This window comes from Littorina saxatilis, linkage group LG8 (assembly GCF_037325665.1).
Source record: "Littorina saxatilis isolate snail1 linkage group LG8, US_GU_Lsax_2.0, whole genome shotgun sequence".
NCBI classification, from domain to species: Eukaryota; Metazoa; Mollusca; class Gastropoda; order Littorinimorpha; family Littorinidae; genus Littorina; species Littorina saxatilis.
Window position 1 is genome coordinate 37,472,082 of NC_090252.1, and position 12,601 is coordinate 37,484,682.

Genomic DNA, 12,601 nt, shown 5'->3' on the forward strand with positions numbered 1-12,601 from the left:
TGAGTGAGTGAGTGAGTGAGTGAGTGAGTGAGTGAGTGAGTGAATGAATGAGTGAGTGAGTGAGCGAGCGAGCGAGCGTGCGTGCGTGCGTGAGTGCGTGCGTGCGTGCGTGTTTTGCACAAGCGCTTTATTACGCGTTTGACCGTTACTTCTCCATACTCCGTTTTCGGGGGAGGCGCCGGCGTGCCATAACTCATCGAAATCTGAAATGGATTAAATTATCTTTACCGTGAGTACTTGGTCTTGTGATAGCGTATACACACGAAGAGGGAAAAGGCACTAACAGGTCTGCACATAAGTTGACCGGGGAGATTGGAAAAAATCTCCGACCTTAACCTACCAGGCACAGCTGGAATTCGAACCCTGAACGGCGTCTAACCCACTAGCTAGGCCACTGCGCTCGTCGAATTTTGGAAGTGACACTTATGTCAATCTGCTGAAGTATTTCAGCAACAAATTCCCACTTTGCACAAAACGAAGCCACTTTTTTAGTACACGTCAGCATAAGACCAAGTACGCTCCTATGTCCTATAATTCATATCATAATTCGGTGGGTCATAGAAATACAAAAATACCCAGCATGCATCCTCCGAAATCGGCGTATGGCTGCCTAAATGGCGGGGTAAAAACGGCCACACACGTGAAATCCCACTCCTGCACTAACACAAGTGAACGTGGGAGTTTCAGCCCATGAACGAAGAAAAAGAAGAAGTTGTTGTCCAAGTGAAATCACGCTGTAAAAGCCTGGACAGGTATGAGGCGGTGACCATGAGAGTACACGCAGGAATGTCGGCACCTTTAACACATGTAGCAATCACGAATGGTGTGTCACAAATTCCACAAACACAGATCCAGCGCAGCTCCAATTGTACTGATAGATATCTGCCGCAAGAGTCAGGCCATTCATTCTCAACGTCGTTCCTTGACGTCATCATGACGTCACTTGTGTGCTGATGACGTGTCTGCTGCCGGGACGGGCTGTATCTCCATCTGGCTGCCGGGCATCAGACGGTCGAAGAACAACGCCAGAAGCTGCGAGGCCTTAAACACATAACAAAAAAATTCAATCAAATTGATGAAAAATGTAGTTGTGACCGTGCGGCCTCAACTTTTGTAAAGGACGTCATCAAATAGCAAAATCAAAAATCGGAGAAAAACGACACAAGCAAATACCCTCAAAAATGCGTACACCAATTTTTACCTAAAAAATCCGTTCGGTATTTTTGTGTGAAATGCTTTGCACTGACACACATATACACATACATAGGGAGACAAACCTCACCCGCAGCCCAGTCAATAATTGACTGAATGTAAACACACAGTGACGTTACAGCCACATTAAACACGAAAAAGGTTAAACCCGACATCCAACCAAAATCAAAGTCAACTACAGACTTCATAAAGCATCATTGCGTGGGCAGACCCCACACCAACCTTTACAAAGGGACACACTTTTCAGCAGGCTTCAAGGACAGGTTTGATCTTCGGGTATTTACAAGATCCGCAATAAGACTTGAAAACCGATCCAGACCTCTGCGAAAGCTCCAAGACCAGACGAGAGCTCTGTTGAAGCTCCAATGCCAATTAGAAAGCTCCAAGACCAGACGAGAGCTATGTTGAATCTCCAAGGCCAATTAGAAAGCTCCAAGACCAGACGAGAGCTCTGTTGAAGCTCCAAGGCCAATAAGAAAGCTCCAAGACCAGACGAGAGCTATGTTGAAGCTCTAAGGCCAATTAGAAAGCTCCAAGACCAGACGAGAGCTCTGTTAAAGCTCCAAGGCCAATAAGAAAGCTCCAAGACCAGACGAGAGCTATGTTGAAGCTCTAAGGCCAATTAGAAAGCTCCAAGACCAGACGAGAGCTCTGTTGAAGCTCCAAGGCCAATTAGAAAGCTCCAAGACCAGACGAGAGCTCTGTTGAAGCTCCAAGGCCAATTAGAAAGCTCCAAGACCAGACGAGAGCTCTGTTGAAGCTCCAAGGCCAATCAAAAAGATCCAAGACCAGACGAGAGCTCTGTTGAAGCTCCAAGGCCAATCAGAAAGCTCCAAGACCAGACTAGATCTCCCAGAAAGCTCCAACACCAAGCAAGCTGACCCTAACAGAATCTTGAAGACACTTCTAATAGGTGAGCCTTAAAATCATCCTCTTCTTCTCTACCCCCCCCCCCCCCCCACCCACCCACCCAATTGTTTTTTTTAATTTCCCCTTCTCGTTTCCAAAATAATTTAAACCGAGTATTTCTCCACAGCCGCGACTGCACGCTCAAAACAAACACTATTGTTCCTAATGCTATTGTCCTCCACCCCCTTCCAACGCAGACACACGCACACTAGTATTATTATTGCTATTCCACTGTCATTTTTTCGACGAAATGAAGGGGGAGGTGGGGAAGGGAGAGGAGGGGTGGAGGGGGCAGGGGGCAAATACAAACTGTCTTGGGGTGACCTCCGAATTAGCAAATTGTTGGTTTCAGAGACAGCCAGAAAAATCCTCTTGACGACAAGGGCCAGAGAACATCCATCAACACAACCCTCATCATCTTTCTCCCCTTCCATCCCCCTCCTTCCCCCCCCCCTTCCCTCTCCATTCCCTCTATCCCCAAAAGTGAAAGCCGATCTGTGGTCCTGGGCATAACTCCACAAGCGAAACTGTGTCTGCTGAGTCACATGTTCCCGTGGTCATGATACCTTGTCATAACGTGTCCGGGTGCACCAATCACATTGGTTTTAACCTCGTCAAATACCGTAACAAAAAGGGAAGGAAAGAGAGGAACAGACGAAAACGATGCAGACAGGTCAAGCGGCGTTCTGTGTGTGTGTGTGTGTGTGTGTATATATGTGTGTGTGTGCGTGTGCGTGCGCGCATACGTGCGTGTGCGTGCGTGCGTGCGTGTATGTGCATGAGCACGGGCGGCCGCGCGTCCAGTATAACGAGTCCCTACAAAAAGTTAGACCAATCTTGCTGCCACTCAAAACCTCAAGTTAACGCTTTTTGACAGCCATAACGAAACTGTTGTGTATTTCACAGAGTGATTGTGTGTTCGTACGTGTATATATGTGTTTGTACGTGCGTGTGTGAACGTGCGTGAGTGTATGCGTAATAGAGAAAGAGTTATGGGACAGCGAGGGTCAGTGAGAAATCCGAACTCATTTCCTGTGTTTATAAGTCATCAGCGCCTTCACAGAGATAAGGAAATAAAACAAATTCTACCAACAGTCACCAACAAACAACCTCCAATCATAGTCCCGAACCTAAACAAGATTTTTCGACCCAGAAAAAATCCTTGCTCTTGAGGTATACCAACCAACTTCCCTGAAAAAATGTTTCTATCTGTACCTACAAGATAGGCTGTGCTCACAACCCCAGGCCACATCGTCTCAGCAACACACAGACCCACAATGCTGACCACCCGGAGAGAGAGAGAGAGAGAGAGAGAGAGAGAGAGAGAGAGAGAGAGACAGACAGATCAGACAGACAGACACATAGTGGTGGGAGAGAGAGAGAGGGAGGGAGGGAGACAGAAAGACAAAGAGAGGGACAGAGAGGAGAGACAGAGACAAAGACAGACGGGGAGAGGGACAGACCGAGAGAGATAGAGTGAGCAAAAGCATTGGACACCTCCTGTATTTGCAACCCATTAGAACCTTCAAACAGAAAAAAAAGGAAATAAAAACATATGACACCGGCCCTAATACCACAAACAACCGCAAAATCCCCTGCTCCTGTCACCAGACAAAAAAGCAAAAATCCTCACCCCTTTACATCTACCAAGAAAATCCCTGTCAACCAGACTTCCCCATCTCCAGCGCAGAGACTGTACCCACAGCCCCAAGGCAGAAGGTCCCGCCAACACATCCACGCTGATGGCAGACCGTCCCCGGATCGGATTGACCAATCAACTGACCGCGGCGGGTTCCAGTGTCCACTTGGCCGAGCAAACGATGGGCAAGACGTTTGATTATGTTTGAGTCCTTCCGTCTCCATCCCTCCTTCCTTCCACTCCCGACAATATAATCCATTTGCTCTTTCTAAAGCCCGGTTCACAATGCTCGATTCGACACACTTCGACTTATGCCGTTAAGAGGAACACATGATGATTAAGACTTTTGATTATTTTTGACTCCTTCTGTCTCCATCCCTCCTTCTTTCTCCTCCCTATAACAGACCCTTTGCTCGTTCTAAGGCACGGTTCACAATGCTCGATTCGACCCACTTCGACTTATCTTGGAAAGAGCAACAAATGATGATTAAGACTTTTGATTATTTTTGACTCCTTCTTTGCCCTTCCTTCATATACACCCTTTGCACTTCCTAAAGCGCAGTTCACAATGCTCGATTCGATCCACTTCGACTAATGCCGTTAAGAGCAACAAAGAAAGATAAAGACGTTTGATTATATTTGACTCCTGCCTCCATCCCTCCTTCGTTGCCCTCCCTATAACACACCCTTTGCTCTTCCGAAGGCACGGCCCACAATGCTCGATTCGACCCACTTCGACTTATCCCGGTAAGAGCAACACAGACAGATAAAGACGTTTGATTATGTTTGACTTCTTCCGTCTCCATCCCTCCTTCTTTCCCCTCCCAACAAATACGCCCTTTGCTCTTTCTAAGGCCCGGTTCACAATGCTCGATTGGATCAACTATGACTTATCTCGGAAAGAGCAACACAAGATGGTGAAGACGTTAGATTTTTAATTGACTCCTTCCGTCTCTAACTCTCCTTCTTTCCACTCTGGAATATTTCGTACCGACAAAAACAGATCAGAAATCGGAGACAAAATTCCCATGTGAAAACTACTTTTCTTTTTAAACTTCGCACCGACAAAAAAATTTCAGAACTTTGGAACAAAATCCCCAACAAAATCCCCGGTCATTCTCATACACAACAACAACTACCCCCCCCCCCCCCCCCCTTCCCCCGTATCTACAACAAATAAATACATAAATACAAAAAAATAAAAACAACAATAATAACAAAACAATGAATAAATAATTACATACATCAACAACAAAAACAGAAAATCGGTACAATAACCCTATATGAACACGGCCTTACCAGAATTAAACCGATTAACACCCCCCCCCCCCCCCCCCCCCAAACACACACACACCACCCATCCCGTCCCTGTCCACCCTCGACTGCTGTGTTAATCAGCGAGGGCTCGTGCCGGTCCGAGTGTCCGGTGCAATAAAAGCCTCCCCATCACCAGACGGGTCCAGTGTCCACTCACCAGCTAGCCATTGCCCGCAGGCGCCGCTTTGGGCATACAAGCAGTAACGGGAGGAGGAAGGGAAGGCGAAGGCGCGTTGGGAGTGGATGGGAGGTGGTGATAGGGGTGGTTTTAGAGAGTGATTGAGAGCGAGTGACAGACACAAACCTCCCCCCTCCCTCCACCCTCCCTACATCTTCACCCTCCAAATAGTAGATTTTCAAGAAATGCATTCATTCAAAATGAAATCCCACGTTGCACATCCCTCCCTCCTACCAATAGTAACTTTTGCTTTAAAAAAAAAATTATTACACATAAAAACAAAACTCCCCAACCCGCACAGAAGGCGTTGATGATGTTGATTGTTGGAATATGTCCAGTGGACGGATGGCCCTTTCCCACGAACATCTCCGGTCAAAATGGAATGGTGAGCCCAGTCGTTGCCGGACATGGGAAGGGCTGTACATTTAAAACAGATCTAGCGTCGCTCTGAATATAGCGAGACACTGCAAGAGAGTGTCAAAGACAAGGAGACATAATTATTGACTTTTGGTCAGAGAGAGAGAGAGAGAGAGAGAGAGAGAGAGAGAGAGAGAGAGAGAGAGAGAGAGAGAGAGAGAGAGAGAGAGAATGAGAGAGAGAAAGAGAGAGAGTGAGAAGGGTTGAGAGAGAGAGAGAGCAAGGGGGGGGGGGAGAGTGAGATAGAGAGAGAAAGCGAAAGAGAGAAAGCGAAAGGGAGCCCGGGGAAAGGACGGGGAGAAACAGAAAGCGAGAGAGAGAGACAGAGACAGAGACAGCGAGAGAGAGACAGAGAGACAGAGACAGAGAGAGAGAGAAAGAGAGAGACGTGCTGAGTCTCGTTTTGGCGCATGCCTCTATTTCGACCTTGAACTCTGATCCGTTTGGAACTGGCCTTGAACCGGTCCCCCACGGCGTCTCGATGAGAGAGCATGACATGATGTTCGACATTGTAAATCGCTGATTGGTAACAGATATTGACATCTGACTCTCTCTCTCTCTCTCTCTCTCTCTCTCTCTCTCTCTCTCTCTCTCTCTCTCTCTCTCTCTCTCTCTCTCTCTCTCTCTCTCTCTCTCTCTCTCTCTCTCACACAGTTCAGTGTCAATGAGTGTTGTGGGTGTGTACGTGTGGGTGTGTGTGTGTGTGTGTGTTTTAGTGTGTGTGTGTGTGTGTGTGTGTGTGGATGCGTGTGTGCCTGCGTGCGTGCGCACGCGTGCGAGTGTGTATGTGTGTGCGTGTTTGTACCTGCGCGCGCGCGTTATCGTGCATGACTATATGCGTGTTTGCGCTTGTGTACGTGCATGTCTTTGTGCATGTCACTAATGTCCTGACGAAATGTGTTCCACATGTTAACAAAGACAACCAGCTCAGAGCCTAACGCCCCTTCCCACCAGATAGGAGGAGACGAGACAATCTGTATTCCCAGGAGAAATTCCCACACAACATGGACACAGTAGTGGAGACAGGACAGTGGAGGTGACACGTCCACCACCACGTGACAACTACACCCTCCCTATCACACTTAAAGGCGCATTCCCAGGGCTGACACACACAAAAAGTGAAAAACCTGAAAGGCGGCCAGGGTCCACGGCGGTCCACTGTTTGGCTCATCAATTATCGAATTTCACTACGAATTCCCTTCACTTGCAGGAAACTGACATGATTTTCTCCCTCAAGTAAGTGTACCGCTTTGAGGGATAGCCAGTGTGGAGTTAATGCAAGATCAACAAAGGCCGGTGAGAGAACTGGTCTTGATGAGAAAACTGATCTGGTCACACCGGTCGTGCTAATGTAATTACAGACCGCTCTCTCCCACGGGACAGGGGCAGGGTGGACTGGACTTCTGACCAACACAGCACACCTCTCTTGGTTTAAGCGTGTTTTTATTATTTTCTTGTATACATGTTATATACAGTAACAACATTAAGAACGTTAACAAGCAGACTGCTTATGGACACGTTCCAAAACTAATAATCAATACACATTCTGATAACAAGACATGGCGAACAAGTGATAACTTCAACCCTTTTCTTTCAAAATATTTCATAATAATTTCTTACGTTTTATCTGGACAGAGGTGTACTCAATTTCGTCGATAGAGAGTGCTAGAGAAAACGGGAGAGAGAGAGAGAGAGAGAGAGAGAGAGAGAGAGAGAGAGAGAGAGAGAGAGAGACAGACAGACAGACAGACAGACAGAGACAGAGACAGAGAGAGAGTCACAAACAGAGAGTGAAAGAGAGGGAGAGAGAGAAAAGGAGCGAGAGAGAGCGAGAGAGAGAGGAGAGAGAGGAGAGAGAGACAGAGACAGAGAGAGAGAGACCCAGGAAGATACAGACAGACAGACAGACAGACAGACAGAGACAGGGAGAGAGAGAGAGAGAGAGAGAGTCACAAACAGAGAGAGAGAGAGAGAGAGAGAGAGAGAGAGAGAGAGAGAGGAGAGAGAGGAGAGAGAGACAGAGACAGAGAGAGAGAGACCCAGGAAGATACAGACAGACAGACAGACAGACAGACAGACAGGCAGACAGAAATACAGAAAGAGGGAGGAATTAATAAACCCAAACTACAAAGGTACGCAATCACAAGCACCTCAAAGAGGCAAAAACAACCAGATCACACACAAAGATCCCAGACCAACAAACACATCAACACAACACAGCGACATTCCTCCGACCACAGAAAACAATCTCCGCAGCATGTGTCCCCCCAATAAAACATGCCATAAACACCATCACCCTGTAGGTCAGTTAATTAAAGCGCGCAGTTAATTAAAGCGTGGGTTATATCTATCACATACACATAAAACCCTGCAGTGCTGCCCGTGAGGACATATGCCCAAGCCATTAAGAAGACATGATCTCCTCAATACGCGGTCCCTTCATTAGCTGCGTTTAATTACTTAGCGGGAGGGTCACGAACCTGTGCAGTTCACATAACACCTCGATCCTCGCATGAGTGATTTCTATGCGCTGGACTCCTTATTGTGTGAGCCATGATGTTCACCACCACCGACATTTTCAGGCTTGAACAAGACCATCCTTACACGTAAACGCATAGGCCTGTCAACATTAAGTCTGCTGCTCTTGTGTCTAAACTAACACTCTCTGTCTCCTCTCTCTGTCTCTCTCTCTCTCTCTCTCTCTCTCTCTCTCTCTCTCTCTTTGTCGTGCAGTGGACATTTGTTATTGTCAAATGTAATTGCCCAAATGACATCTTTGTCAACCGGCTCCACTAACACACCCCCCCCCCCCCCCTCACTTTCACACAGAGCCCAGGAACTTCGTTTCGCTTCCAACCGCTCCTGCATTTCAGTTGAAACAAAAATGTATGCGCGCTGCGACATCGAACACAGACCAGGACAGACAGACATACAGATACGCACGCACGCACGCACACACACACACACACGCACGCACGCACGCACGCACGCACGCACACACACACACACACACAAAGAAACACACCATAGAGAGGAACTGATATCAGAACAAAGTTACAAAACAGAGAGGCTCATCATAACGGGTAAACAAGTCGCGTAAGGCGAAAATACAATATTTAGTCAAGTAGCTGTCGAACTCACAGAATGAAACTGAACGCAGCAAGACCGTATACTCGTAGCATCGTCACTCCACCGCCCGTGGCAAAGGCAGTGCCCGTGGAATTGACAAGAAGAGCGGGGTATTCGTTGCGCTAAGAAGGATAGCACGCTTTTCTGTACCTCTCTTCGTTTTAACTTTCTGAGCGTGTTTTTAATCCAAACATATCATATCTATATATTTTTGGAATCAGGAACCGACAAGGAATACGATGAAAGTGTTTTTAAATTGATTTCGAAAAAAAAAATTTGATAATAATTTTTATATATTTAATTTTCAGAGCTTGTTTTTAATCCAAATATAACATATTGATATGTTTTTGGAATCAGCAAATGATGGAGAATAAGATAAACGTAAATTTGGATCGTTTTATAAATTTTTAATTTTTTTTACAATTTTCAGATTTTTAATGACCAAAGTCATTAATTAATTTTTAAGCCACCAAGCTGAAATGCAATACCGAACCCCGGGCTTCGTCGAAGAGTACTTGACCAAAATTTCAACCAATTTGGTTGAAAAATGAGGGCGTGACAGTGCCGCCTCAACTTTCACGAAAAGCCGGATATGACGTCATCAAAGACATTTATCAAAAAAATGAAAAAAACGTTCGGGGATTTCATACCCAGGAACTCTCATGTCAAATTTCATAAAGATCGGTCCAGTAGTTTAGTCTGAATCGCTCTACACACACACACACACAGACACACACACAGACACACACACGCACACACGCACATACACCACGACCCTCGTTTCGATTCCCCCTCGATGTTAAAATATTTAGTCAAAACTTGACTAAATATAAAAACGGGCTGGGGGTTAGGGGTATAGCAGGGGAAAGGGGGAGGGGGCAGCACAAAATCACAGCCAACTGAGCAAAGTCGATGTGAAAGATTAATCTTTTTTGCACAGCCGACCGACCGCTGCACTGCTATTTATGTATTTTAAACCTGGCGTCAACACTACATTGACATTCACACGATTAAATGAACAAAAAGTGCTGACTGGCTAATTCAATGAACGCGGTCAGCTGTACGGATGACTAATGCAGTGATCAATTTGGTCCGCCAACCTCAATCCGATATAGGAGAGTGCTTATTGGTATAAACTGTACGTATGGCTTCATAACGACGATGTTTGAGGTTGTCCACGATCAAACAGCATTGCTGATTATAAACATGTAGCACAACGAACATTTACACAAACGAGCGCGTGTGAGCGCGCGCACACACACATACACACACGCACACACACACACACACACACACACACACACACACACACACACACACACACACACACACACACACACACACACACACACACACACACACACACACACAGCCCTAGGCAGATCTTTGCTGCTGTATACATGAAGGCTTCTATGATACCTTTAAGTCTTAACAACAACAATAAAAATCCCGTTGACCAGGTCCTTAACCCTCACCAAAACAGTCAAAAGACCCTATCACTAACAGTGTTCCAAGCACTCGTAATCTCTCGCAAACTTCAGAGCATAGCAAAGCATGTGGTACAGCGATCTCGCCCGAGCTGCAAAAGCCGAGGTTCGAAGTTCTCGCGACGTTCAAAGCATAACAAAGAGCGTGTTTCGCGGATATCTCGCGAGAGCTGCTCAGATACCGAAAACGTCAATTCAGTACCATCTGTCTGCGACGATAAAAGTAGTGCTCAGTGGATACCGACCGCTGTAGCATCATTGTGCTTGTCGGGTCATGCATATGGATGAATGTCTTCATCGCCATCACAAACCTCCAGGCCCTATTATGTCTAATCCCGCCACTGCAAAGAACACGGTCATCGCCGCCAGCTGTCCATCATCTGGGGCAGGTTACATGGGCCAGCAACACAGTCGGTCAACTGTAGTTTTAACGATTTTAACTATGTGTTGTGTTGGGCTCTTTTTCGACAGTTGATAAAGGACTTAACTGACGCCAAAAGAAAAAGAAAAAAAAAGTACATTCAATAATTGGAAAACAGAATATGCTCACCAAAACAGTTTTGGAAATAAGGACTGGCGGACAAGTCAATTCTTTCTTGAAAAAAAAGGAGTAAATTCCAACGACATTCCACCAATTGAATGTAAGATTCCAGTCGGCCGACTGTGCTTTTTGCACGGTAAGTTGCCTAATTACAGTGATGCCCCCCCCCCCCCCCCCCCCCACCGAAACATGTTCGGACACCCGCAATCGGGTGACAAAGAGGTGGTTTGACCGTTAGTGTGACCACAGCGAGTCCATGAAACTGGCTCGGGTGGCCAGAATGGTCACTTTGGTTCAGTTCACAGGATATTCCATCAAAGTGCATGGCCGAAGCAGGTTGATCGAATGTCAGAAGTACGAACATGTACTCAGAAGTGTTCCACTTTTGAACACATTTCTGTAACAAGTTTTGAACGCATTGTGACATAGTACATAGTTCCACTGGCAAAAAAGCACACATAGTGTTCAAATGAACACTATAATGTGTATTAAGTGTGCCTCTTTTGCTATATTCTATGTCACAAAGTGTTCACAACTTGTTACAGGAGTGTGTTCAATCTAGGACCACTTCTGTTTTGAGTGTGCATCCGTGCCAAGAAAATCGGCTGAAAAACAAAAGTTGTCGTTACTGGGCAGGGTCGATATGGGAGGTTTTATACTGTATCGTAATACGCGTACCCCACGTGATGGCGCTAATATTTTTTCAAACTGGTACACAAACTTTTATGATGAAAACTATCCAGAAAAAAAGGTAGGCTGGTCATTGGAACCAGTAAGAGTCCAACTCAGAGTACTGGTTTTGTTGTTTTACCAGCGAAAAAAACGGTAGTTCTAAAAATCAACCGGTATGTTATACCGGCAGCCAATTATTTTCCGGTATTTTCTCATTTCAACCGGAGAAAAAAAACGGTAATTACCGGTTAACGCCAATACTGGTACCCTCTTTCTTCTACTGCAGTAGTAATACAGATGTACGATACTTGAACCGACCAGCCTCGGCCATGCCCTTTGATTCAAGCTGCGCCTGCCAAACGGTTGTGTGACGTGTCTAGTGTGTTGGCGAAGTGTCTTGTGCTTGTCACTTCTCGCTTTCAGCCCTCACCGCTGGCTAGCACCGTCTGTCCTTTTTAGGACAATGCGAAAAGAGAGCAGAATGCGTCAGTCTCTCCTGCCAGTACAATAACCTCTCCACAACAAGCCCTATGTAGTGCCTCCATCGCGGCGACAGGCGTAAACTGGGTACCGCAAGGCCCCAGGCTAGACTACAAGGACTCGGAGGAGGTTGGCCCCTAGACGTGCGGCATGCGGGCCCACCGGTGTGTGGAAATGCCCAGGTGCCCACGAACCAACCTCCAGCTATGGGTCAAATAGCCGGGCAGGATAGGCTCGTCAACCCTGGCAGGCAGCTATCCTAAGAGAAGACCACTCTGAATTCAAAACGAGGGTAGAGGAGGCTCATCATCCATGGAAGGAAACTCGTCTAGGAGAAGGAAAACTCCGAAATGAAACCCACGCAGTCCCTCGAAGACGGAACGGCACTGGCCTTTTTTAGGCGGGGAGCAGACCGGGTGCCTACACTATCCTCGACAAATGGTTGTGTCATCAACGAATCAACGTGATGGTGTCGATTCAAGCTGCTGTGGTTTGGTTCAAAAGCTTCTGTGTTAGCATAATGCCGTGAAAAACCGCTTTCTGTGGTCTAACGATGTAGGAAGACTATGTGATATTTATTATAGAACCTTCTGTCGTGTTACTCCTTGTAACGAATATAA

General features: G+C 46.4%; 1 protein-coding gene across 1 annotated transcript in view; it reads right to left on the minus strand.

Annotated features, from left to right (window-relative positions):
- LOC138973445 (dynein axonemal assembly factor 8-like) overlaps positions 1 to 12,601 on the minus strand; it is a 79,008-nt gene continuing 66,407 nt past the window's right edge. Inside the window, exon 30 of the mRNA XM_070346166.1 lies at positions 1 to 1,041. Within this exon, the coding sequence (XP_070202267.1) occupies positions 940 to 1,041 (102 nt within the window). The 3' untranslated portion in view covers positions 1 to 939. The remainder of the gene's footprint in view (positions 1,042 to 12,601) is intronic.